The sequence below is a fragment of the Myiozetetes cayanensis genome, unplaced genomic scaffold (assembly GCF_022539395.1).
Source record: "Myiozetetes cayanensis isolate MyiCay16 unplaced genomic scaffold, myiCay2020 scf9, whole genome shotgun sequence".
In the NCBI taxonomy this organism is placed as follows: Eukaryota; Metazoa; Chordata; class Aves; order Passeriformes; family Tyrannidae; genus Myiozetetes; species Myiozetetes cayanensis.
Window position 1 is genome coordinate 14,675,667 of NW_026088185.1, and position 26,944 is coordinate 14,702,610.

Consider the following 26,944-nt stretch of genomic DNA (forward strand, 5'->3'; position numbering starts at 1 on the left):
GGCCACCGGCCGGGCCCGCGCGCTCAGCGCGCGCTGCCGGAAGTGACGCGGTTGGTGGCCGTGCGGAGCCGGAGGTGCGGGAGCGGGGCCCGGGCCGTGCGGGGGCTGCGGGGGCTGCGGTGTGCGGGCTGTGCGGGAGCAGCGGCTGTGCGCGGGTCGGCCCTCACCGCCTTCCCGTGGGACTAGGGGGAGCCCCCGGGCGCCGCCCGGCCAGGTGCGCCGCGGTTCGGGTGGTCGCGGCCTCCCTCGCCGTGCGGGCGCTCCGCGGCGGGCGAAGGCCGCGGGCGGGGCGGGGGTACCGGGGCCGGGAGCCGGGCGGCGGGGTCGGTGGCAGGGCCTGGCCGGTGGGTCGCGGGCCCGGCTGTGGCCGTGAGCTCCCAGTGCTGCTCCGCAGCCGCTCTCCTGCCCCAGGGCCTGTGGGACCGCCAGAAAACGGAGCAGGCTGGGGTCGGGGGTCTGCTTGTTTTGTTTTAAGGAGCTGTATAAGCATGGCCATAAAGAACAAAATAAAAAGTGCAGATTCCGGCACCGTGTGCAGTCGAAAGGTTTTTGATTGTCTCATATGTGTTATAGGGGAAATGTTCTTCATATGCTGAATTCCAGCTTGGGTTGTCTCGTTGCTGCACCTTCAGAACTTCATAAAAAAGCAGGAAGTCAAGATGAAGAGCAGGGTGACACAAGTAAATGTAAGTGTTCTTCAACCTGAACTGTAGGGTTTGATTATTCCCATGTTACTGGTAATTAGGTCTGTAGTTGATGTTATGTTACATTAAACTTCCTGAATGCAAATCAAGCAATGGCTGTAATTGACAGTAGCTGTTTACGAGAGAAATGCTACGAGTAAGTTGTAACAACTACTGTAAGAGTCAGTAAATTACAGCTGTTTCTAGCACCTGTTGTCCTAACACTGAAAGTCCTGAATATTATTGGGATATAATGAAAAAGTAATTGGTCAAAAGTGACTAAATGATGATGGCTCAACAGAGAATGTAGGCATGTGGAGGAATGGAAAAAGATTAACAATGATCTTAGAAAGAAAAGATAAAGCGACAGTAAGGAGCAGTTAATTTGGCAACTTTATGTCATCTTGTGAATGCTGAAGCTTTTCATTTTAAAAGCTATATGGTCCATTTCTGAATGGATAGGAATGATTTTTTCAGGAATGCAAGAAGAAAAAATTTATTTTAAAGTTAATTTTTTAAGATTATCATTTAGAAATGTTATGTTTGTATAGTACACTACATTTGGGACAGGTTAGCAGAGCAAGGCTGTTCTGATACACTGCCTCAAATCTGTGGTATTTCTCTGCCTGTGTTTCTAAAGTTTGACCTTGCACAGGCTTCCTTTTGGATCCAACTTTTCTGACTGAAGCAACTTTTACTAGGAATGCTTCTGCTATTTTCCCAATTTGGTGGTTGTGATAGTGCTTCCTCATCTGTTAAAATAAGCCAGTTAGCAAGAGTTTTGGACTGTTCAAACACTTTCAGTTTTGATCAAAATGGACAAGGAAGAAGGCTAATTTTTGGCAGAAAGGCTGGTCATGAAGAGCTGAGGGGAACAAGTTCTTTTGCAAAGAGCTGCTTTGGCAAGGAGATGTGATAAGGCCAAATACGGAGACAGACATTATATTGCTTTATTTCTGTGAACACTTGTGGTTTTGATTCTGCTTGGGCAAAGACAGATGATGTATGGATGTATGGATGAGAATGGATCATCCTAAAAAGACCCAGTGCTTCTTTTCCATCTGCTAAATAGGATTTAAATACAGTAAATGTTTTGGGTTTTTGAAGATTTTTATTACCACTTTCTTGGAAGCTTAAGATATAGAGTTGCAGTACATTATTGGGCAGGGAAAAAAACCCAGTTTAAGCGGTTTTTTTAACTTTGAATTCAGTCATCTGCTCTATGGTATAAACCCATAAATGAGTATTGAAAGGGGAAAGAAACCTGGTAAAAAATATGTGAATTTCTTGTACTACCTTTGCCATCAAAGGTTAGGTTGCCCTAAAATTAAATTGTCAGATGGACTTACTTTTATAGGGATGCCTGCTCCCAATAAATAACACAATGCATTGAGTTTGTATCATTGTCTTGATGCAGGCAAGATAATACTGGGTATAATTTTAATACAGCGTTAGAAATGTACCCTCAGAAAGGAAATATTCTGATATGTTACAGTGACCTCAAAAATGCAATTGTTTATTTGTATATATACACACACTCCCCAGTTAAATTTTGGAGATCATTGGTATGACAGTCCACCCTGGTCTGGGGTGACCTCCACCACCTGGTTTATGGAGGAGGTGTCATTGTATTCTAGTAACCAGCAGTTTTAACTGGTTCTCTGGTGGGTCAAAAACTAGTGTTGCCAGCATGTTGGTGGAGAGGGTGCCACTTGAACAAAGGAGGAGAGAATTCCTGCAGGAAGTTCAGTCAAGGGGCACAAGCAAGTCTTAGTGTTGAGTTTCTGCATCAGGTGAGGTGTTACCTATTTCACAGTTAATCACTCTGTGGCAACATGAGATTAGGGTTTTGAAAAATGATAAATAATGTTCTGAGTGAAGAGAGGACTTTTGGAATAAAAGTACCGAGATTACAAAAGCTGCTTCTTAACTCTACCAAAGTAGTTTTAAAACATCTTGAGAAATGTCTTTCTGTGTATGTTGTAGATGCTGTCATGCTCTGATTTCTGGGTATGACTCCATACTTCCATATGTCATGTTCAGCCCATGAAATTTGGTGTGAACTGTTTAGGTGTGTATGACAAACAATCCTGCAAATCTGCCAGATAGAACAGTGTTACTTTGGTGTTTATATGTTATGAAGCTAGGAATGACTCATGAGAAAATAAATCATGGTTAGTAAAAAGCGAGAAGATAGGGAGAAATTACTCAATAAAGGGGGTTTTGAGGAGAGAGGAAACACACTCTTCAAACAGGAAGTGGTGGAATTTTGTTAATGGTGTTGCATGTGATGCAAGAAAGGAAAATAGCATTTGGAAGGAGGAAGCAGGGAAGTGGTCCATACTCTAGCCTCCAGCAGTAATCGACAGCAGATGCCTTGAAAAATTTAGGAACAGGGCAACTATAAAAGCACTTGCCCACATACACTCTCACTCTCTACGTGTTTGCAGCTTCCTGTGCCAGATAAATTTTTTTGGTAACTCCTGGATTTTTCCAGTGTTTGTCCAGTGTCTTGAACCATGTAAGCATTTGGCATCTGCAGCATCCTCTAGCAGAGAGTCCAGTTCTTAATTACGTGTTACTAATAGAACCAGCTCCTCTTGTCATAACTGACTGCCATTAGCTTTATTTGATGGCCCTTCTTGTAAAGGAGTAGAGAACTGAAGACGTGGTATGCTTTGTTCTGAAGGTGTGTGCTCACAGTCATGCTGGGGCTTGATTAATTTTTTCTTTGTTTTCTTAAAGCATGGTTCCAACCATGAAAGGAAGGAAAACTACAGTTCCCGACAAGAAAGTTTGTCTCCAGAGGACAGGTATGCTGAGTTTTATGCTTTTCAGTTCTGTATAAAGACCTCAAATACTGATTTAGAGAACTTAAAAAAATCATCAGGTTATATTTCTTTTTTTATTTTACTGTAACTGAGCAGTGAAAAGTAAGTATAGGTTTAATAAAATATTTGCATGTCAATATAACAGTAATTAAATGGATTTATTACTAGAACTTAATCTTTAAAAAATCATTAGCATTTAGCTGAATTGTCATGTGACCTGAAAATGGAAATTAGATGCTGCCTTTTTACTTGAACTCACATATTGCTGATGCCACAATTGCCATTTTAGGGCAAGATTTTGTGCTGCACAAGCAAAAATAGGTGAATGCATGGAGCTGAATTTACCTTTGCTATTTAATGTTATTAATATTTAGCATTTAATTTTAAATTCTAGGAGGAGCTTCCTTTTACAGAACCTTGATTTTTGCTAATTTTTTCCTGCCAAGAAAGTATTATAAAAGTAGATTCTTTTATTTGAATTAATGCTTATTGAAACTCAAGTTGTAGAATTAGAACAGTTGTGCATGTAAGTAGATGTTATATCAATATTATTGCTTTTCTCAGCCTTTTACTAAGAAATTTTGTGGTTTGGGTTGCAAGCAGGGATATGGAGCATGATGGATCTCCGTCTTCCAGAAAGAGAAGATACTCTGATGACAGCAGATATGATCAGGAATATTCCAGAAGGGAATACTATGATGACAGAACTTCAGATGGAAGGTATCAAGCCCTTTCTTAATCGGTAATAAAATACTAATTTTAAAGAATAAGATGTGAAAACTTTTCACAAACCCTTGGGTGTTTGGTGGGTGTTTTGTTTCTTTTTAGAAGAATGGAAAGGGGGAGAGATAGACACTATGACAGATGGGAGGAGAGAGAATATGATCGGAGGAAGCAGAGAAGATATTCATCACCTGATCGGAGGAGTCCAGAGAGGTCGACAGTTCAGAGCTCACTGGCTCATGATGAGGCCCCTTCAAAGAAGAAAAAAGAAGAAGTGGATCCAATCCTTACTCGCACAGGTGGTGCATATATTCCACCTGCCAAGCTCAGGATGATGCAAGAGCAAATCACTGATAAAAATAGGTGAGTTGAAAGTGACATTTTTTTTTGTGAAAGCAAAACTTTTAAAGGTTTTAGAGAATGTTGGCAAAATGGGATCCATTTAGAGGGATGTGATCATTGTTTTGAAGGTATATTTTTATCAGAAGAGATACAAGAGAATCAGATTAAAATTGTACTTGCTTCTACTGCAAAATGTGAATAGCAAAGTGGGATACAGAATGTAGCTAGGGATTTTTTGAAACAGCATAGAAAGCTGAACATACTGGATTATACCTTATCTGCACACAATTACATTTTGGTGTATCAGTGATTTTCTAGTAGTTAAATGTATAGTTGTGAACTAGTCTTCACGTTTATGCAGTGAATATTTTCTTACCTGAAATGACAATGTGAGTGTAAGTTTTATATGTATATATAAGTTACTCAGAGCTACTTAAAATTTATGCATTAATAATTTGTGATGCCTTTGTAATAGCTTGGCATATCAGAGGATGAGTTGGGAAGCCTTGAAGAAGTCGATCAATGGTCTTGTCAATAAAGTGAACGTTTCTAATATAGAAAACATCATTCATGAGCTGCTTCAGGAAAATATTGTTAGGGGAAGGTAAGTCTTAGTATTTGAAAATAATTCTTTTGCTTTTCTGTTACTATGTGTACTGTTCACATGTGCAGCACGATGTCTGCTATGTGTAGTGTATGGGTTCTGGTCAGATTTTAAAATTAACCTTGGGCTATATTGTCTTATGCAGAATAGTGCCTTACTTGGGAAAGGGATTGAATGCTTGGTGGAATAAAACAGTGCAACTTTTTCTTAGAGGTTTTTCCCTATGTGTTTTATTTGACTTGTAATTTACAGTTGTCACTGGCTGTTTATTTTTGTAGTGCTGGATGTTTTTTCTCTGGGACAAATAATATTTGTAATCAGTATTTGGCAATACAAGTTTTACTACAGTTACCTACCTTGTTGTTTATTGTTGTTATTTTTATTTTGCTATTTGAGCTCAGTACTAGGTCATGGTGATTGTGCAAGTATTGTGTGGTGACTTTCCTTGCATTAATTTTCGTGTCACTGGGGGTTAAATCTGCAAGTCTTAAAGAGCATGGGTTTCTTAGGTTGGCTACCATTTAAACAAACAAAACCAAACTACCAACCTGCGAGTTAAGTAAAATCTAGAGACTGAGCAAGTAGTTTCTGAATGTCATTCCTGTTAAAAGTATTAATGAAGTCTCAGGGATTTGTCGGACTGCTTTTTACTTTCCCACATTTCATGTCTCCGAAACATAATTTTCACACAAGCAATAGAATTTTAATTTGGAAATGAGCTTACTGAATGTCTGTAGAATATACTTGTCTGTGGAAGGTTTTGTGTCTGATTTATAAACGTCAAAGTAATGTAGATGGGAAATGGCTCCACTTCCTTCCTTCTTACACTGAAGTCCAACTTCCAGATTTGCACTAAGGTGCATCTGCAAGTAATGACATGAAGTTTCACCTAGCTGTCAAGTAATTTTCTAATGTTTTTAAGCAGAGGATAAATAAGAACTGAAACAGACCAGTTTCAGTTTGTAAGAAAGAAGTAACTAATAGTTTCAAGGTGGAAATATTCTGTTTCTATGTACTAGTACGAAATGAGTTCTATTCCATTTGCCAATTCCAAAGTAAGTAGGAATAAATGTAAGAAGGATTATTAGTATAATAAAACAACTATTCTCATGAGCCCTGTGTTTACATTCATTTAGGCTCTAAATAGTAGTGTTTTATAATCAGCCTAAGTTGGGGCTAAAAAAGGGATAATTGCAGGATACAAGATGGCTATTTGCATGCTTAGCTTTTTCAGCTGTATTTCTAAATGAACAATATTTAATGAAAGATGAGGTACCATTGTAAGAATTTCTGAGTTCAGGCAGATCTGGACAACATGTTTTGCCAAACTCAATTAGTGGCATGATAACCAACATTTTTAAAATGACCATCTGGTATCTTCCAATTATTCCAAATGCACGATACTATTTTATGTGATAAGTACTGAATAAAAATGCTACGTCTTATTACCAGAAAAATCTTAAAACCTATCTATTTTTACAGGGGATTGCTGTCTAGATCCATTTTGCAAGCTCAGAGTGCCTCTCCGATTTTTACTCATGTTTATGCAGCTCTTGTGGCAATTATCAATTCAAAGTTTCCAAATATTGGTGAATTGATTCTCAAGAGATTGATACTAAATTTTCGCAAAGGATATCGCAGAAATGACAAGGTATGTAAAATGTGAAGAAGCAACATGCTGAAACTTGTAATCCTGCTGTGTAACTGTGTATCAAGTGTGGTCAAATTACATACTTGAAAGGACACAACTAAGACCAGTTGAGATTGGTCTTTAGTACATTTAGTAGTATTAGAGTATCTTGAAAGTTTGACAACCTATTCTGGGTTGATACTGTGATAGTTTTGGGGTTTTTTTCTTTTTAAAAGTCTACAGTTCCAATTGCAAACAACTCCTGACTTAATTTTATTGTGAAATGCACAAATCTATAGTATGTTTGAGCTACAAATTTTTTTTCCATAGTTAAAATTTCCTGGTTTTTTTCTTTTGCAGCAACTCTGTCTAACATCTTCTAAATTTGTCGCACATTTGATGAATCAGAATGTGGTATGTTACTTTATATTTCTATTCAATCCAAACCATATATATGGCTAATTTTAATTTTAAGGCAGCAGTACCCTAAGTGAACATGCAATCCCTGCTCTAAGTGTTCCTGAAAACCTGAGTGTGGTGCCTACCTTAAGTTGTTAGAACCTCTTTAGAAAAGATATTGGTCATTGTTTGTGCAGTTATCATCACTCATCATTACACTTATGCTCCAGAGCTTCCCCAGGTTTCATATGCATGCGTGGGCTACTGTTCAGACAAGTCTTGATGCAAAGCAAGGATCATCTGAGGCTCTGTCCCACAGATCTTAAAGAGAGTTTTCTTGCAACATTTGTGTAAGCGGAACTGAACTTGGTTACATCAAAACCAAATTTGTGTCCAGCTCTATGCACCTTTAGCCCCAACTTATGTGTGATAAATCAGGATACTCCAGTTTAAATAATGGTAAGAAGCAGTGTTTCAGGAATGCTTTGGGAATGTACAGCATTTTGGTAAAGAGGAAGCTAATCCGAGATGTGCCATTTGCTTATATGCATAATCCTGGAAGAATTGATTTATTTATAGACAAAATGCACTTGGAACTAGTTTCTGTAATGCAAGTGCTGGTTTATTTGCTTCCTGGAAAGGCATTCTATTTTTTTCTTAATGGCAAAGTGGTTTTCATGCTTGCTTGTTCAGTAGCAGAGTCACATTTACTATGAAGTTGGTGTAAATAGAGATGGTAAAACCCTTTTAAGCAGCTTTGTCCCACTACTGTTGCCTTGTGTGTGTGATTAGTTTGTTGTGGTATCCTCAAAGTCTGTACAGATCTGTCCAGTAAATCACTGTGATGATAGTGTAACATTGTGCATTCTAATTATTTGCTGATATTTCTTTTGTAGGCTCATGAGGTTTTATGTTTGGAAATGCTCACTTTGCTCCTTGAAAGGCCTACTGATGACAGTATTGAAGTAGCAATCGGATTTATTAAAGAAAGTGGGCTCAAATTAACAGAAGTTTCTCCTAGAGGTATTAATGGTAAGTATAGTTAGCCAAAACATGCCTTTTTGTCATTTGTATTTAGTAGATCTTTTTCATATTTACATTTCTTTCTTTTCCAAAGCGATCTTTGACCGTCTTCGACACATTCTGCATGAATCTAAAATTGATATGCGTGTTCAGTATATGATAGAAGTCATGTTTGCTGTACGGAAGGATGGCTTCAAGGATCATCCAATTATTCCAGAGGGATTAGACCTAGTCGAAGAGGAGGATCAGTTTACTCATATGTTGCCATTAGAAGATGACTACAACCCAGAGGATGTTCTTAGTAAGTTAGAAATGAAAGATAATTCTGTGACTGCATTTCCTGAGAAAACAAAATCAAGATTAAATATTCGTTGTTTTCTTCAACTTGTATTTTAAATAAAGATTCTCTTTTGTTCTAAAGATGTTTTCAAGATGGATCCGAACTTTATGGAAAATGAGGAGAAATACAAAACACTGAAGAAAGGTAGGGGTATTCGTGTGCTCACACATTTTATATGTGATGTTCGTGTACTTAATGTACTTGATGTTCGTGTAACTTATCTATGGCATTTCCTTATCCAGCTGTTGTTGCCAGCCTTATTATTTAACAGTGGGGGTATTTCTGTCCTAAGCACTGTCATTCAGTTCATCATTGTGTTCCTGCTATTCAGTGTTATTTCTCCAACGGTGTTTTCCTTTAATTATGACATATCTGTTTTTTTGCTTCTACCACATTCTCCACCTGAGATATCCTTTCACTCTTTAGATGTTGGATCAGGGGTTTTTTGTAATGAAAATATTGTGATTTATATTCCTTAATAATCTGTGATACTCCTCTTTCAGAAATTCTTGATGAAGGTGACAGTGAATCTGAAGGAGATCAAGAAGCTGGAAGTAGCGAGGAAGATGAAGAAGAAGATGAAGAAGAGGATGAAGATGGTAAGTGTATAACTGGCACCTTACTAGTGGTTAATTGTAGATAAAATGGGAAAGCTTACCTTCTTAGATGTTTTGCAAAACTAAGATGTTCAAATTAAGGGATGTTTTCATCTTATTCTCAGATCTAAGTGTTTACTAGCAAATAGTATAAAAGTCATTGTCTTAAAGAAAACATTCAACACAGACAAAAACAGAAAAACAACTTTGCCCAGTTATTCTTGACAGTATCAGTTTTCTGTGAGAAAAGCCTTGCAAACAATGTTTGTGCAGACTGCATGAGTAATTGAAAAGGCAGTCAAGTATTGTTCTTGTGGAATACCAGTAATGGATTTCCTAAATGGCTTGCTGGGGTATTTCACAGAAGAGCAGAGCTTGCAGGCTGATGAAGAGTATGATCATTCACATAACTTTTCATCATTTATGCTTCAAACTTCAAAAGACTGAAGGAATAGTGAATACCTTATAAATGAGTGTTCACAGAATGGTTTGGTTCAGAACAGATTTTTCTACACTTACTTCAGGACAAAACAGAACTTTGCAGAATGATGTAACATAGATTCTACACATAATAGAAACTAAGAATTACCTGTTAAAATCAGGGGTGCCACATAAAGCATTGTATAGATAAATTGTGCAGAAAACAAGTTGCTAATAATGTAGACAAGAAATGTTAAACCCAGAGGTTGCAGTGGCTAAGTCACCTGAAGTCTTTAAAAGAAGAATTTTCGTGTTAAAACGATATCTAAATATTTTCCTGTTAGAGGAAGCAAATAACAATTTTTATTTTTTCCTTATTTGTAAAAATAAAGATTAAAAAAATACATAAACATGATAAACAGTCCTAAATATTTCTAGAAAAATAGGGCGCTACAGATGCAGTAAATAATAAATAGAGCTCTGCTAAGAGATTGCTACGTGTATCTTCCTTAGTGTTTTACTCTTTATAAAACCATGTTTTTATTTTCCAGGCCAGAAAGTTACTGTTCATGACAAAACAGAAATTAACCTGGTCTCCTTCCGTCGTACAATTTATCTTGCTATTCAGTCAAGGTAAATAAAATATGATTTGTATACCTGTAAGTGGAGTTCTTTTGAAATGGGTGAACTGGAGTTCTCTTTCTTTTAAAGGTCTTTCTTAATACGAAATTTAGGGAAAAAAACAAACAAAACAAAACAACAAAGTAGGGAACTGTTCGTTATGGAGCCTGACCTGACTGTGTAAAGCAGACTGTTTTGACAAATGGATACTCAAATTCTCTCTAAGATAAATCTTGTTTGTATCAAAATGTTTTGAGTAGTGAACTGGGATGTTTCTATGACTATTGCTGTAATCAGAATTTTCTCAGTGAATGAAAGTCAGTGATCTTTAGATTATACAGCATTTTAAGAATTTATGAAAAAAATTACACAATATAGACATACTTAGAAATGCAGTAGATTTTCTCCACTTCTGAGAGGAGTTCTGCAGTGCGATTCTCCTTAGGCCTGTTAACATCTGCATTGCTCGGAAAACAAGTATACAGATACCAACCCTGAAGTGTACTCTATTTGAAGTTGTCTTGAGAATGAAATCCCCTTGCAGTACGTGGCACAAACGATCAAAACATGGTATTACAGCTCCTGTCTCACCGGGATGAGAGGGAGATTGATCTGTTGCATGCCACGGAATTGCCACTGTCATTAAAAGTAGGCATGGCTCATAATACTCTGCAGGTCTGAACCTGCATGAGGAGTGTGGTAACGTAGTTGTGTTGATCATTAGATGTATGAATTAATACCATACTGAGAGGTATGGAAGGCTCGTATGTTTCTCAAAGTTGCTGTTAAATAGTTTCTTGCCATACTGAAGTTTGTTCATCTTTTACTTGGGTGGGAGGAGGTACTGTGGGTAGCTAAAGGCTTTCAGAACAGCAGTGTAAAGAGGAGAGTGTGATGTATATACTGCCTTTGGATCTTATGTGCAGTGCTTGCATTTCAGAGTGTTTCAGGATGTGCAAAATGAGCTCCTACTTTTTTATGTTTTATGTAGTTTTGTAAGATGATGTAATAATAATGACTTGAGTCATCTTGTTCTCAGATGGTTCACAAATGTAATCAGTTTGGATTAATTTTCAGATACAAATGCATGCAATATTTACCCCCCCCAACAACAAAAAAACCCCATCAAGTTAAACAACTGAGATAATTTATTTCCAAACAGTTGAAGTTTCAGCACCAACAATCAATCTTAATATAATTCTGAAATGTTTTTAGCATGGCATATATTGCACAGATAATGAGAAGTATTTTTTCTATTCAGCTTAGACTTTGAAGAATGTGCTCACAAACTGCTGAAGATGGACTTTCCTGAAAGTCAGACTGTAAGCCTTGCTTCTTACTCTTTTGTGTTATTAACATTATTAAGAAATAGTACAATGGTAGTATCTAAAATCCTTGCTCATGTTCTGGGACCTGGTCTGTGTAGCAACCAGAGGAATGGGTGATTCCTTACAGCTGTTTCTCAAAATGAATTTCATGCCCTTTAGAGCAAATAGACTGACACATATTTCATAAGCAATTTGTCTTATGCATTTGCTCTTTTCTGTCAGGCAACTCAAATGTTTGCTTGTAGCCTGTTTGAAAAGGTCTGTTGTTGAAACTGTTGAAACTTTTATCCTGTGACAGGAGTACTGCAGCATGGCAGTCACTCTCGGAGTTCTGTCTCTGAAAGAAGGTGGGGTTGAAGATATTTGCAGACAGCTGTAGACTTTATCAGTGGGGTTTGAAATTTAGCATAGTGCTAAAAGTGTTGTGTTTTGTTGCTTTCACAGTCTTCATTGAATAAACAGTGTATTGAATTAAAGCAGTTTTGAGTATAATTGCTGTAGTCTTGTAGATTATCAAATACAAGCTGTTTTGTTTTCAGATTCTGTAAGATCAATACAGTTGGTATGTTTTCAAGTAAAAGAAATCATTCTTCATCTGGTACTTATATTTGACACTGGTAGAATGTAAATACCCATCTAATTTTTTAAACAGCTTTTCAACCAGCTGTAAGCTATCATCATGGGAGTTGCACTGGAGAGTTGTTAATTTCCTTGTGGCTTTAATTATCACTTTTTTATTTGAAACAATGTATGTAGTAAGTAACCTTATTAGTATAACACTAACTAGTGAGGGGAGATCTGGGCTATGGTTAGGTGCTCTTTGAGAACTGGTTTTGCCCATCAGTTTTTCAATTCTTGTTCTGTTTTGTTATTAAGCAATTTACATGGAAGTAAACTAAGAACTGAGGTGGGGTATCTTTTTTATCTAGTTCTCTAATTCTATGCATGAAATGCAATCCTAAGCATGCACAAGTTTGTAATTCTCAGTGAAGCATAACCTGAAGAATTCTAAAGAGAAAAAAAGTTTCCAGCAAATCAATTCAGCTCTGAAGAATAGAGCTGACATTCTAGAATATATGTACTACATCATACAACAGTCATAGTGCATAACACTACCTGCTTGTTTGATAACTGCTCAGAAAACTGGTATTTCATATCATGGCAGTCTCTGTCAACTCCTAACTTCTGTGGGCAAATCTGCTCAGAAAAAGTAAATTTTGTAGGGGAAGGAAGAAAACCCCAACAAGTAGTATCACCCTACTATTCAGTACTAGTTTTAGGAATTACTGCAATTCAAGGTTCAAAAATGTTGCAAAACTGCATCTTCTTATCACATGAGGCCTCTTCTTTGTACTGATTTCTTTTTTTCTCTAATAATCGTAATTACTCTTCACCTCATTTAACCAAAGATGTGAGAGCTTTGACTTGCTCATTGTATAGAACTAAGCTCCTTTATGGGGGCAAAAAGAGACAAAGAAGATGCTTCCTGATCGTTGAGAGAACAGAAAGAATAAGCAGTTATAGGCAATGAAATTATTCAAGGATTTATGAGGCACAAGTCTGTCTATGTGGATTAAAAAAAAACTGAATGCACTTAGGAGGAAATTTGTTTAATTAACTGCCAGTTTTTAAACTAGGAAAATCATCTTTTATTCTTTCAAGCTAGTATCTTCAGATTGAAGCCTTTATTGAACCAATTCCCCCTACCTTCATTATGAAAATAAACCACTAGTAAGTTTGCAGATGACCCCAAATTGGGCAGGAGTGTTGATCTGCAGGAGGGCAGGAAGGCAGAGGGATCTGGACATGATGGATGGATGGGCCAGGGCCAGCAGTGTGAGGTTCAATAAGTCAAAGTGACAAGTCCTGTACTTGGGCCTCAACAGCCCCAGGCAGCGCAACAGGCTGGGGAAGAGTGGCTGGAAAGCTGCCTGGGGAAGGACTTGGCAGTGCTGGTCAACAGCTGGCTGGATGGGAGCAGCATGTGCCCAGGTGGCCAAGGCCAATGGCATCCTGGCCTGTATCAGCAACAGAGGGGCCAGCAGGGCCAGGGAAGTGATTGTCCCCCTGTACTTGGCACTGCTGAGCTCACACCTTTAGTGCTGTGTGTGGCTGAGGGAGCTGGAGTTGTTTAGTCTGGAGAAGACTAAACAAAGGGGACCTTATCACTCCATACAAGTACCCAAAAGGAGGTTGTAGTGAGGTGGGACAGGACCAGAAGAAATGGCCTCAAGTTCCACCAGAGGAGGTTTAACTTAGATGGTAGGAACAATTTCTGCAGTAAAAGGTTGGTCAGTTATTGAAACAGACTACCCAGGGAAGTGGTAGAATTACCATCCCTGGAAGTGTTCAAAAGATGGGTCTATGTGGCACTTGAGGGTATGATCTAGTGGAGAACACGATGGTACTGGGTTAATGGTTGGACTTGATGATCTTAGAGGTATTTTCCAACCTTAGTGATTCTATGATTCTTTACTATTAGTTTTTTAGCCATAAAACACCTTTTTCTTTTATGGTCTGTTTTACAGAAAGCTTCATTAACTGCTGTGCAACACAAGTGTTTGTATGTTTAATACCAGTAATGGATCTGTCGCACAGCTCTGACTTGCACAAAGAGGATTAAGGTTCAAATGGATAATCTACAGACTAGAACAACATAATACTGCTTTTTGGCATTGCAGTTTAGTACCAGCTGCTGAGGGCGATGTCAACAGTCCTCTAATTATATTTTTTAAGGAGGAAAAACATTTAAAGAGTTGAAATTCTTTCTTTTCTACATAAATTTTCCAGGAGTGGGCTTGCTTTTACTCATGTTACTTAGACCCAACTGAAAGCTGCAGATCAAAAGTTGAAAAGCTTTGTTGTAGTCTGTACTACAACCTGGGAGAAGCTGTTCTAAACAAGCCTTGAAGTTGCTTTTTTGGACATATGCTCAGTCTTGGCAGAGAACACAATTTCTCTTTTTTTAAAAAGTACTATTATCTCTGTTAAAGCTACATTAATCCCATGGGTTACTAAAGAAGAAAATTTAAATAAATTGAAACTGTAGTTGGAGTATAGTATTACCAGTTCTTCTGGCTTTTGAACTATGAGGAAAGCAAACAAACAAGCCCTACTGAAATGTCAGAAATAGGCTTTTTACATTATGTTTACCTTGAACAGATTTTTGTTTCCTCTGGTCTTGGAGGGAGTACTTTTCAGTTTCTGTCATTTTTAGTTAAAAAAACCCCAAAGAGTTCCGTTTCCTCACAGTAATAAAAGAGTATGCAGGAGTGACAACTGCTTAGATGTAGAATTGATCCTTCTTTAAGAAAACATACATTAGGAATATAGGGTTTCTTTCCTTTTTTCTTTCTTTTTTTTTTTTTTGAAGATGGAAATGTCATGACTTGTTGCCCAGTCTCCCTCAAGAGTGGTGAGGACAACCAAAAAATTAAACCAACCACACACTGTTCTTGCTTTTTAAAAGTGTGCTTAAAAGGGTTTGGCTTTTAGGCATTTCTTCCATTTTTTGGTTGTGATTAGAACTAAATTTGTATACAGCAGTGCTTGAAACTTCGCTCAAGTTAGAGCCTCTTCTGTATCTGTCCCCCAGTGTGGGTATCCTAGACAAAAGTAATGGGTCATGGAATATTTTATTTTTCTTTTTCCTTGAAATGAGAAAAGTTATTGTAGGCACAGCCTTCTTGAAAGAATTATACGTGCATCTGACACATCTTCATTTTTGCAGGATGGTGTCACTTGCTCAAAGTAACCCTGGTTTGAGGGGTGGGAGTGTCAGTGTCTCTTGCTTTACTTATGCATCGAGTCTTGAAGATCACAGAAGTCCTTATGTTGACTTGACATTCAGTGAAAATGTAGTTCAGGAAACTGGTGTAGAGCGGGATGGTCTAAAGCTGATAATTCTGTTCAGGTCAAATGGATGATTTCTTAGATTCATTGCTTTCCTTTCTAATCGGAGGGTATTGCAACTGATAGGTTTGGCATCTGCACCATGATTAGTTCACAGAGTTGCTATTGTCTGTACAAGGTGCTCATCCTCAGGTAGGTTTCCTGTCTTCTGAAGCAGGACTTTTCATGGGCCTAAGATGTGGAATCAGTCTAAATTTTCATAATTTACCAATCAAAAAAAAAGCATGTACATGCCATGTTGTGGTATATGTTCATGTTTACAAAATCAAGGTATAGAATCCATACAGAGTTAGGCTGTATTTGTGTATTACTGATAGCAGGTATTAGCTAGAATTCTGACTAGACTTTGATCTTCCAAGCATGTATGTATATATGCATTTAACCTAAGGAGATGGAATTGCTCAGATTACCTCAGTGGAATTGCTTAAAATAATGTTTTGCATGTGTAGCCTTCAGGTGGAAAGAAAGAAATACTTGTGGAGCTTTTATGTGCTATTTCACCAGACTCTTTTGTGTGTGTTTGTGTGTTGCAGACTTATAGCAGCAAGAATTAAAAATATATCTGTCCTTATATCCAGTTAATGATTCCTGTGTGAAATGTTAAGTCTGATTTATGCGAGATTTTTGTTTCCCATATTCAGCTTTAAGCATATGTTGCTCTAAACATAGAACAAGTTGGGGTAAAAAATGGTAAATAAGGGGACAAAAATTGAGGAAGACCATTAGCTGACCATGGGACCAACCTGGAGACAGTGTAGTAGCTGCCAAAAGCACTGTATGTAGTTTGCCAAGAGGCCACCTGCTACTGAAACGCCTTCCATAGCTTTGCCAGCCTTGGTTCCATGTGGTAATTTGACAAATAAGGAAGAAAAAGAGCAGACATGCTGGAAAAATAGGCTTGTGTGATTGTTACACATATTAAAATATACAGCAGTAAGCAAAGCTTTAGGGTAGTCAGAGGAAGTAAAATACACTTCAGTGAAATGAAAGAGAAAAAAGGAAAAATTTTGCATCTGTAAAAGCAGTGCAAATCTATAAAATGCAAGGCACTTATTTCACATAATTCCAATTTCACATTGATTTAAATGAACCTGTCCTTCACTAGGTTTGCTCCCAGCAAATCAATTCCTTTAGTTCTGCGAAGAAACTCCTAGAAACCAAGTTCTCTACTTTGGGAAGCCTCATTAGCTTACTGGATGGGGATGTCTCGTGGTGGCTTCTGTTCGTGTTTGCAACGGATGGAACAGAGCTGTGGGGCTGGCAAGGGAGGGGAGCTGCAAATGGCATCCCTGCCAGATAGGGAGGGGAGTAGAGACTCCTCATGGAGGAGGTCTCCTCAGCCTGTGGGGCAGCTCCAAAATTCCAGTCTTAACTGAACGCAAATCTTAAAGAAATTGCAAAAAAATGAGGCTGAGAGCATATAGACTGGGCAGGGTGTGCTTGTTTTTAAAATGGTAAAACTGGGAAAAAGAACAAGTCCAATTTTTCTGTCTTTTCCTGGCTTACCCTTTAGCATCTTCAAATGTGTGATGATACTTGCCATGTTAGGTGGAAGCATGGTTCATCTAAACCATTGCTGTGTTTGGGTAAGAGCTAGTTGGAAACGTTCAAGCAGAAGTGTGAGAAGTGCAGTGAATTTAGAGGGAGCTTTTCTCTTTATCTTCTGTCTTAGTAGTTTCAGGAAGTGCTGTTGTTATCCATGATCTAATAATAAATTTAAGATCTTCATAAAAGATCAGTCACCATCTGGATGAGATGTCACATATTTTTGAAGTGGTTTGTTTCATGGTCGGATAGCTGTACATATTTTCTTAACTAAGCTGAAGTCACTTGTTGAGCATTGAATGAAAATTGTTGAACACCACAATATATGAATTGCCTGTAAAACAGGGGAACAAATTCATTCCATTCTTCAAAACAAGTGATGGGCTAAATAACACAGGCTCTTCCTGCCATAAACATCATTGGGAGTACAGAAATGAGTTAACTAACCTTTGAAGCTGGAAATTAAGCTGGAATTGCTGTCTGAAATTGTTGCATCTCTCAAAAAATAATTAAATAATTGTAAAGTTTGTTAATTTTAAATCTGGAAGACAGTTACTCTAGACTTAGCCTCGAGTTGTTTAGATAACACTAGCAAGAATGTCTTTACGGGAAAATCTATTTTCATGCATGTGGCTATTCAAGATACCCTCCTAGAAATCTTTGTAATATTTAATTAAAATGTTAAAATATTTAATTACTGTAAACCACAGGGGATACCAGCATTATAATTGCATTTAAGATGAGGAAGAAAAGTAATTTGTTTTTCAAGTCTTCCTGATGTTATTAACAGTGACATCAGCACTGTACCCTTTTTATTGTTTAAAAACTGATTAACTGCAACAATCCCATAAAATGGGATGATATAAAAAGTTAATATGCATTTTAATACATCACACTAACAGAGTGTGACAGTGTTAAAAGGAATGCCTGTAAACACATCTCTAAGTTTATTTGGTACATTACTGCCTTGTTATTTGAGGGGGTATTTTTTTTTTCTTGTTCAGCATGGTTGGCCTTGTTTTTTGAGTTTTTATGATGGGCAAAAATGTTACTTCTGAATATATGCTTGGGAGACTGGCACAGGTGGGAGAATATGAAATCTAGTATATGCTACAGTAAATTGTTGAGAACAAAATGCTTGAAATCGTCCTTTTTTATGGGAATGTTAATATTAGTTTAAAGAGAAATTAATAATGAAAGATACATGACTGACAGCCAGAAACATATTTGGAAGTGTCATAAATTGGATTATGCTATGGAATTGGTCTTAATGAGAAAACATAAAAAAAGAAAAAGGGAATGGGGAAAAACTGCAGTGCAGTTCAAGCATTGTGTATTTCATGGCTGTTAATTATATAAAAATACTGCTTTCACTTTTCTTAATTAATGTTTCAAAATATGCCCTTAACCAATTCCTAGCTGTATTACAATCTGTAACTTATGTAGTAGGTTAAAGAATAAGTTTGGTTTTAAACTTGTGTAGGCTTACTTGCCTGGCTCACTGCTCTCGGCCAGTGGAGGGTGCTGGTCCTAGAGGTGAGGGTACAGAGCACAATCCATCTGGGTGTTTCCCTCCGGTTCTTGGGAGACAAGGAGAAAGGGAGACAGTCAGACTGTATTCAAGAAAGACTGAACTAACTGTTCCAGACAGTTGGTGTAAGGGAAGGAGGGCATCTTCTGTTGCTTACATCTGTGTTCACCTTGGAGACAGGAAAGTGAAAGGCAGGCTGTCCCTGATGGGGGATGCACAGAAGTTTTGGGAGACTAATCTAGTTAGGCTTCCTCTGCTTCTTCCTAGGCAAGGAGAGATGCTTTTCTAAAGGGTGATTCTGAATATGAGCCTAAAACTGTTGCTTTAGAAAAGTTCCTCTCATTCCCTTTGTTATAGACTAAGTCTAGGCATGTTGGCCTCCCAAGGTTTAGTCTTTCTGAACATCACCCTCAGGACTGAAGCAATTGCACTGTAATGCAGCCTTCTTCTTGCAGAAGCTTGTCAGGAAAACTATAGCTGCATAGTTAAAGGTATTAATATGTACCAAAAACTACAGATATTTCTGATTTTCGAAATACATTGCTAACCATGCACATGGCGTTTTCAAATAGCTTGTCTCTAAGCCATTTTGATATTTGAAAGTCGTGAAGAGTTTTCATTTCCTATAAATGCAGGAATTGGTGCTATTTAAAACAAACCGAAAACCCCAAAACTCCAAAAAACCAAGCAATACACAAACAAAAACAAAACCACCAAAAAAACCCTCAAAACCTTACCTTTTATCTAATATCTCCTTTTTTCACTGTAGTAAAGTCATTTTGTAAATGAATTCTGACTTTTTTTTTTAATTAGATAAACAGTGTGTTAGAGGAAATTTGAAGGGCAAAAGTTCATATTCACATCCCAGAGGAATTCAAAAACTATTGGTGTCACCAATGAAGTTTTATGTAAATGCTCATTTCAAAGCTCATACCCATGTAAGGCTTTCTTCAGTTATTTGGTTCTTAGTGATGGGGTTTTTGCTGCTGCTGTGAATTTACCTAAAGAAATATTGGTTTTTTCCATAACCCAGAAAGAACTCTGCAATATGATACTTGACTGCTGTGCTCAGCAAAGAACATACGAGAAATTCTTCGGGTTACTGGCTGGGGTGAGTTCTGTTTTCAGATTTTCACACTTTATGATAGAAAATTTCATTGGTTTACTCTACTTTTTGTGTGTCAAACTTAAGTTTTAACGGATAAATAAAACTAAAAGGTTTTCTTATCATTCTGAAAATGCTTATGTTAGTTAATTGTATTAGTGCATTGAATTAACATTTTGATTTTAATGACCATAGTGAATGCAGGATGAGAGAACTCATTTTCCCTTTATAATGTTGCTTATTTTGCCTTACTTTTTCTTCTCATTGTGGTAGAACAATAAATCAGTGGCAAAGAAATGGTACTAAAAAGACAAAAGTATTATGAGCCTTTTTACAGTGCTGAATATTAATTTTGGAGACTCCTGTTATTTACCACTTCTTTCAGAAGTGCTTAGTAGGACTAATTTAGAGCACAAGATTGAATACTTACTCTCCCGGGCCTGTGAGTGTTTTGTTTGCTTTTCAATAATCACCTAACTCTCTGTTTTTGTGTAACTGCCTGCTAATTTAGTTGCAGTGATTTCTTTCTTAGGTTTTCCTTATCAATAATATTGACAGATCTGAAGAGTTAAGGTGAAACACTTGTATTCTCAAGGGGGCAGCTTATGCTGAAAGCAAGTGGATTTTTTCATCTCTATATGTCATCCAATACTTGAAGAAATCCATCTGCTGACAGTCAGTTACAAAGCACTAACCATACGAATTTGCATGTTCAGATGAATATAAATTTTTATTTCCATATACTTTGGAATGTTTAGATCCAAAATGTCTTAACCTCTGTGTTTCCCACTGCTTCTCTAAATTGAAATAGTCATTCAATAATGTCATGAGAAAAGTGGGGTTATATCCGGTGAAAATACTGGATATATAGAAGTAAAACAAATTGCTGGATAATTTGCTGTAGTTCAAAATTGATAATTACTACTTTGCAGTGTAGATGAGTTTCTTGTTCTGACAACTGCTCAAAGCAATAAAATATATCCATTTGAATGTTTTTTCTCTTCCTCCAAGGGTTATTTAAAAAGGAAATCTTGCAGTAAATACACCATTAGGTCACTTACATGTAGATTATTTGCATATTTAGTATTTTGTTTAATCTGTTGTTTAAATTGTACAATTCTGTCTCAGCGTTTCTGCATGTTAAAAAAAGAATACATGGAATCCTTCGAAGCTATTTTCAAAGAACAGTATGATACCATTCATCGTTTGGAAACGAACAAACTGAGAAATGTTGCCAAGATGTTTGCTCATCTACTATACACTGATTCAATTCCCTGGAGTGTAAGTTCAAAACAAAGAGCTATTGTCATAGATTTCTTTTTCAGTAGTTAATCTCCAGTACTCCACAATAATATGTAATGTATTAGTTCTAGTATTTGTTCTGCAATTTGGAGCTACTTGTTCTTGTAGCAAACTGGATTATGTTAAGTATCTTCTCAGACACTGTTGAACAATTCTGCTTGGCTCCATCTCCTCTTTTGCGTGTTGTACATCATCGATCTTCCTCCCCGTTTTTCAGTAGTTGATTTAAGCTTTATGTCACTTTATGGAACTCAGCTGGAATTGGTTGATTAAAATGTACATCTTTTAGAAAAGAATTTTGAACTTTTAATCTTCTGATAAAATAAATTAAAAGTTGTGTAGAATTTTAAGACATTTAAAAAGTACTGCCATTTGATGATTTAAGCACCAAATAAATAAAACAATCTTGCATTCTGAGATATAGTAACATTAAAATCATAACATGAGATATAACAATATTAAAAAATGAAGAAGTAAATATAAGGTTACTTTGCTTTTCAAGTAATTTATTGTTTCATAGCCTAGTCTAATTGTCATTCTTCAGGCACACATAAGTCAGTCCAAATATTTTACCTCTGTACTTAAGTCCCAAATCTCTAACTTCCCAGAAGTTCACACACCTGATTTTCTCTTATGGAGCTTTTGTAGATAAAACAAATCCTTGAAGAGTTATTAACATAAATATAATCAGAAGCTACTCCCAGGTGCTAGAAAAGAATTTTTGAGAAAGTCTCGACTAGGAATCATGGTCTTTTGAAAAAAAAAAAGAAATAGAAGTCAGTCTTTACTGGTTATTTCTAACAAAATTTTTAAGATAAATAAAAGAACGTATGTTTAAACTTAAAGGTTTATGTTATTCTGAATGTTTTCAGGTCCTTGAATGTATAATACTGAGTGAAGAAACTACCACGTCCTCCAGTAGAATTTTTGTCAAAATATTCTTTCAGGAACTCAGTGAATATATGGGACTTCCTAATTTAAATGCAAGATTAAAAGATGAGTAAGTAGAAATTTTATTTTCAAAACTCTAAATTTAATGAGTTCCTTTATCTGAAAAAGTGCAGATAAGAACTCTGTGTTCAAGTTGAACTAAGTTCTGTAGCTGCAGTGCTTCAAGAGTAAGTTCATTTGTAGATTTAGTCGTTGCAAAGAGTCATATTAAGTTCAGTGTATTGCCATCATTTTGGGTTCAAGTATCTGCATGACTGTTTGCAAGGTATCTCTTCCCCCTCTCCCCTCCCCCATAATATTCAGCTTTTTATAAGAATTTTCCAAGTGTGAGTCTATTTTTATATACTGTCAGCTATATAGCTGCATGTTAAATGTTACTATGGCTTCTTTTTCTGACAAAAATTAGAAAAAACTGCATTTATTAGTAACAGGTTTCCTAGAATCAGTTGCTTATCTTTAAGTGTAGTGTAAATAACATTTTCTTTTAACTCTGTATGGGATTTAATGCATTGCATTCTGGCAATGTTACTTTTAATTACTTGAGCTATTTTCTCTAAGTTGGCATTTCTTCTATGTATGATGAAGAATTTGGTAGATGATTTAGCTCTTGTAAACATAAATTTGAAACAATACTTAAGGCCCCGTATAACAGGGTTTCAACATATGTACCTATGCCTTTGACCTTCTCCGTCAGTGCACATTATCCTGTGCTGTCACAGGCTACTGCAATTTTACAAGTCTCTTAAGGGCTTCACATGATCTGTCAGTATGTAGCAATTCTGTGGGTGAAGAAGTTTGCTTTTCATAAAAGAGCAAGTTTTTAAATAGCGTTTGATTAGATGCATCATAGATGCAAACAATGAAAGTGTTGAAAAATGCATGAACAGAAAACCTGCTCTCCTTTAGAGACCTATACAATTTCTTTTTTTCAGTTTCTTGATGTCAGTGAGTGCTGAGCTGGCATGGTGTTTAATTTAGATGTTTGTTTCCATCAGGACACTGCAGCCGTTCTTTGAGGGATTAATGCCTCGGGATAACCCAAGAAACACTCGCTTTGCCATCAATTTCTTCACCTCCATTGGCCTTGGAGGACTAACGTGAGCAGCACTTGTCTGATTTGAGATTCACTTTCTTCATCTTCCCCCAACCCCCTGTGAACAAAAAAAAAAAATTGAAAAACAATTTTTTTTTTTTTTTTTTTTTGCTACTTAGGGATGAATTACGGGAGCATCTTAAAAATGCACCAAAGTTGATTATGACACAGAAGCAAAATGTTGAGTCATCGGATTCCTCTTCATCTTCAGAGACAGATTCTTCCTCGGATTCTGATTCTGATAGCAGCAGTACTAGCTCAGAGTCATCCAGCAGCAGTGACTCCTCATCTAGCAGTGACAGCAGCAGTGACTCAGGTATTTAAACACTAGCTGTATAGCTATTTACTTCTCTTTTACTTCCATTTATTTACATCTGTTTATTTCTGTTTCTATATATACTTGTTTTGAGGAAAATCTGGCTATAAACAGTGTTAATTTCTCAATTAATTTTTAACTTAGCTTTAAAATATTAAATATTGCTCATGGAAATTTATTTTTGAATTTAGAAAAACTGAGATAGAGTCTCTCTTTTAGAGACGTAAATGTCTGAGAAACATTGTTTTGTTGATTACTTTTTTTACACAGTTGATACCTGTTGAATACTATTATGATCTCAGTTTATTGGAGGATGGAGGAATTACAGTTATTCCCTATTAATATCTCTGTGAGATGTTAACTGGTGAACTGTAGAGATTAATGTCCACAACTCTGTTTTGCTTGGCTTGACTGAGTGAGCTTGATACTACTTGTGTCCTTCCCAGTAAATATGTGCGTCTTTGTGAGTCAGAAATTACTCTCTTCAGTTCTAGCAATGTATTTAAATATTATTCTTCATCTGAGCCTCCATTTCTAATTCCTCTTCTTCAGGAAGAGTTTGTGTGGTAATACTCTGAAGGTTCTTGTCTGTAGAGAAATCTCCAAGGAAGAATTAGCTTTTGCTGACAACTTAGTATTTTTACCCATTATAATTAGTGCTTAGCATCTTATACCATCCTGCTGATGTAGAACCTTTATCTGGTATGAATTGTCATAAACATTGCTTAGTCTTTAAAGTACATGCCAGTATGAGTTAGTGTGTGCAGTCTCCCCCAGTATATACACAAGAGCAGGTGATGGCACAGCATGACTTCCTGCAGTACTGAGGTTTGCTGATTCGAAGTTAATTTGATTTATTATGTGCCTTTGAAATGAAAGTGTTGATTTATAACATAAAAACAGTGTGAACTGCTCATGCTTTGGAAATGCACTTCAGTTCTCCGTCACAATCTTAGTGCACAGGAGTCTGGGTTGTGTGTCATCACACTAATCGCATTAATGACGACAGCACTAGAGGAGGGCACAGTCCAGCAGGGTCAGAGGAGGCACTGGTTCAGCACAGAGCCAGATGGCTCCTGTGTGGGCAGCTGCAGCTCTGCTGAGCTGCTTGATAGGAACCAGAGGGGGACGTCCTTAGTGACAAACCAACCGAGTCTGCAGTCTGACAGTGTGAACACTTACTTTTCCAAGTTTAGGACCATCCCTTTTACTGCTTGCCTTTTCTCCATTCAGGAACACATTCATTAAAATTTGAAACTTGATACCTTTGCATCCTGGTTTCACTTTTCTTTCTCAGGTTCTTGTGTACTTTAATACAGTGATTGAAACACTAATTGGAAATAACTGTACTCTAATGGTAAACTTAGCTGAGGCACATTACTGGTTATAACTCCAAGTCTTCCTGTGTTTGCAGCTTCTTAAATCTATAAAATAACTTGGAAGAGTTAAAAGACATTTTTCAGAGGAATGTGGTGCAGTATTTCAGTATTTTAACAGTGCAGTGTATAAGAGGAAAATAGAAAATATACTAATTAGAAACTGAGAAATTGAGCATACAGCTAAATTAGAGATTACTGTCTTACTGCCAGTTAATGTTTGGGACTTCATCAGCTAGCTCAGCTCAGCACTACTCTGAGGAGGTACTTCTAACCAAAACAAGTCCAGCAGAGGATGGAATCTATCTGTTATCAAAGCAGCTGGTTCTTTTCTGTTTACTTTCTAGGGTCATCTTCTGCATTCTGGTGGATGTAAAATAGTATGGAAAACACTGTTTAAAAAACTTAATGCATTACAATGTATCTGAATTGATCCATCATTGCATTTTATCAGAATGTCAGAAAGCCTCAGTTCAGACATGAAACTAGAAAACTGCTGGAGAGTTCAGATGTTACATGTACTAGTCAGTTTATGGCTGTGATATTTTCAAAAGCTGATGTGATACTATAGTTCATACAATAAGGTGAATTAATGCTTGCTCTAAATGGCAGTTAGTGATAAATACTGTCAAGTGGAATCTGGAGGTCCCTTATAGAGAGCAAACAGGAAAGGTAAGGCCTCTTCCACTGAGATGAGCATTACTATGTATTTAGAAATACAGAAGTTAGTTTTAATCTTGTTGACAAAGCTGTCACTGCTCATCCTGAAAAACTGAGTCTGAGGTCCATTGTTATATTGCTGCAGTACCATTATCTCAAGCCATTTCGTCATCCCTCTATTTCCTCATAGAATAATGTTGGAGATTTTTACCCATCTGCTGTTTTTAATCTCCATTGACTGAGAAGCTTTTCCAGGAAAAGTAAATGATTTTGAGACTGGATAGTCTGGGAAGGTCATCTTCCTAAAAAAAACCATTATTTGTGAGAATGCTTTGATGTGTGACTTTACAGCCTATGCCTGGTTGTTTTGTATCAAGTCAACAAGAGGATGATGACAGGGGGAGGTTTTTAAAAGACAGGCATCACTTGCAGATAGCTAAGGGAATAAAAATCGAAGTTCATTATTTTGGAACTTTTGTCCTTATACATGCACACAAAAAAACAACTCTCTACAAATTTTTCTGTACTTTAATAAGTTAAACATATTAAATCAAAATGCAATCTTAGTCCCATAATTTGTTATAATTTCAGATGTTTCTAAAACCAGAAGAAGGAGAATGCAGAAGAAAAATAGAGAATCCAGTAAAGTTTCCAGGAAAAAGCAAGAAAGGAAAAGGAAATCCATTGAAAAGAAAATGGGAAGGAGGCGTCAAGAGGAAAGAACTGATACTGAGAGCAAATCAGAAAGAAATCACCGACATTTAAGAGAATCACACAGAGATGATGTGTCTAAATATCATCACAGAGATGAGTCCAATGGCAGAGATGGTTACCATAGTGGAAAAGATAAGAACCATGACAGAACTAAGGATCTAGAAAATAAACACAGTAATTCAAAAGTTAAGAAAGCAGACAGAAGATCTTCTTTGTCTGATGATGAAAATTACAGACACTGGAGCAAAGATCATGGACATCGCAGCAGAAAAAGAGAAAGATCAAAATCCAGAGAGAGAGAACGTGACCATTCCAGTCCGAGGGAGGAGCAACAAGAGGACTGGTACAGAAATGGTTCGGAGAAACACCGGGAGAAATACAGCCGCTACTCTGACCAGTACAGGGAGTCCAGGGAGAATGAGGATAGGGAGCCCAGGGAGAATGAGGAGAGGGAATCCAGGAGGAATGAGGAAAGGGAGCCCCGGAGAAATGAGGGGAGGGAGCCCAGAAGGAACGAGGAGAGGGAATCCAAAAGGAACGAGGAGAGGGAGCCCAGGAGTAAATGAGGAGAGGGAATCCAGAAGGAATGAGGAGAGGGAGCCCAGGAGAAATGAGGAGAGGGAATCCAGAAGGAATGAGGAGAGGGAGCCCAGGAGAAACGAGGAGAGGGAATCCAGAAGGAATGAGGAGAGGGAGCCAGGAGAATCGAGCAGAAGGAATCAGAGGAGAGGAGAGCCCAGGAGGAACGAGGAGAGGGAGCCCCAGAAGGAACGAAGAGAGGGAGCCCCAGAGGAACGAGGAGAGGGAATCCAGAAGGAACGACGAGAGGGAATCCAGAAGGAACGAGGAGAGGGAACCCAGGAGGAACGAGGAGAGGGAATCCAGAAGGAACGACGAGA

The 26,944-nt window shown here is 37.4% G+C and overlaps 1 protein-coding gene across 5 annotated transcripts; it reads left to right on the top strand.

Annotated features, from left to right (window-relative positions):
• The first annotated feature begins 30 nt into the window (after positions 1-30).
• CWC22 (CWC22 spliceosome associated protein homolog) lies at positions 31-26,740 on the top strand. 5 transcript variants are annotated; one of them, XM_050339960.1, is made up of 20 exons: positions 31-74; positions 574-686; positions 3,429-3,496; positions 4,115-4,234; positions 4,343-4,600; positions 5,055-5,183; positions 6,666-6,834; positions 7,174-7,227; positions 8,109-8,244; positions 8,330-8,536; positions 8,657-8,719; positions 9,079-9,174; positions 10,143-10,224; positions 11,474-11,534; positions 19,562-19,639; positions 20,762-20,914; positions 21,808-21,935; positions 22,882-22,983; positions 23,099-23,295; positions 25,923-26,740. In XM_050339960.1, exons 2-20 carry the CDS (start codon positions 660-662, stop codon positions 26,609-26,611), a joined length of 2,817 nt encoding a protein of 938 aa, XP_050195917.1. In that variant the 5' UTR covers positions 31-74; positions 574-659; the 3' UTR covers positions 26,612-26,740. The 5 variants fall into 5 exon arrangements, with proteins under 5 accessions (XP_050195917.1, XP_050195921.1, XP_050195922.1 ...); XM_050339964.1 differs by having other exon boundaries at positions 4,346-4,600; XM_050339965.1 differs by having other exon boundaries at positions 4,118-4,234; positions 4,346-4,600.
• Positions 26,741-26,944: the final 204 nt, after the last annotated feature.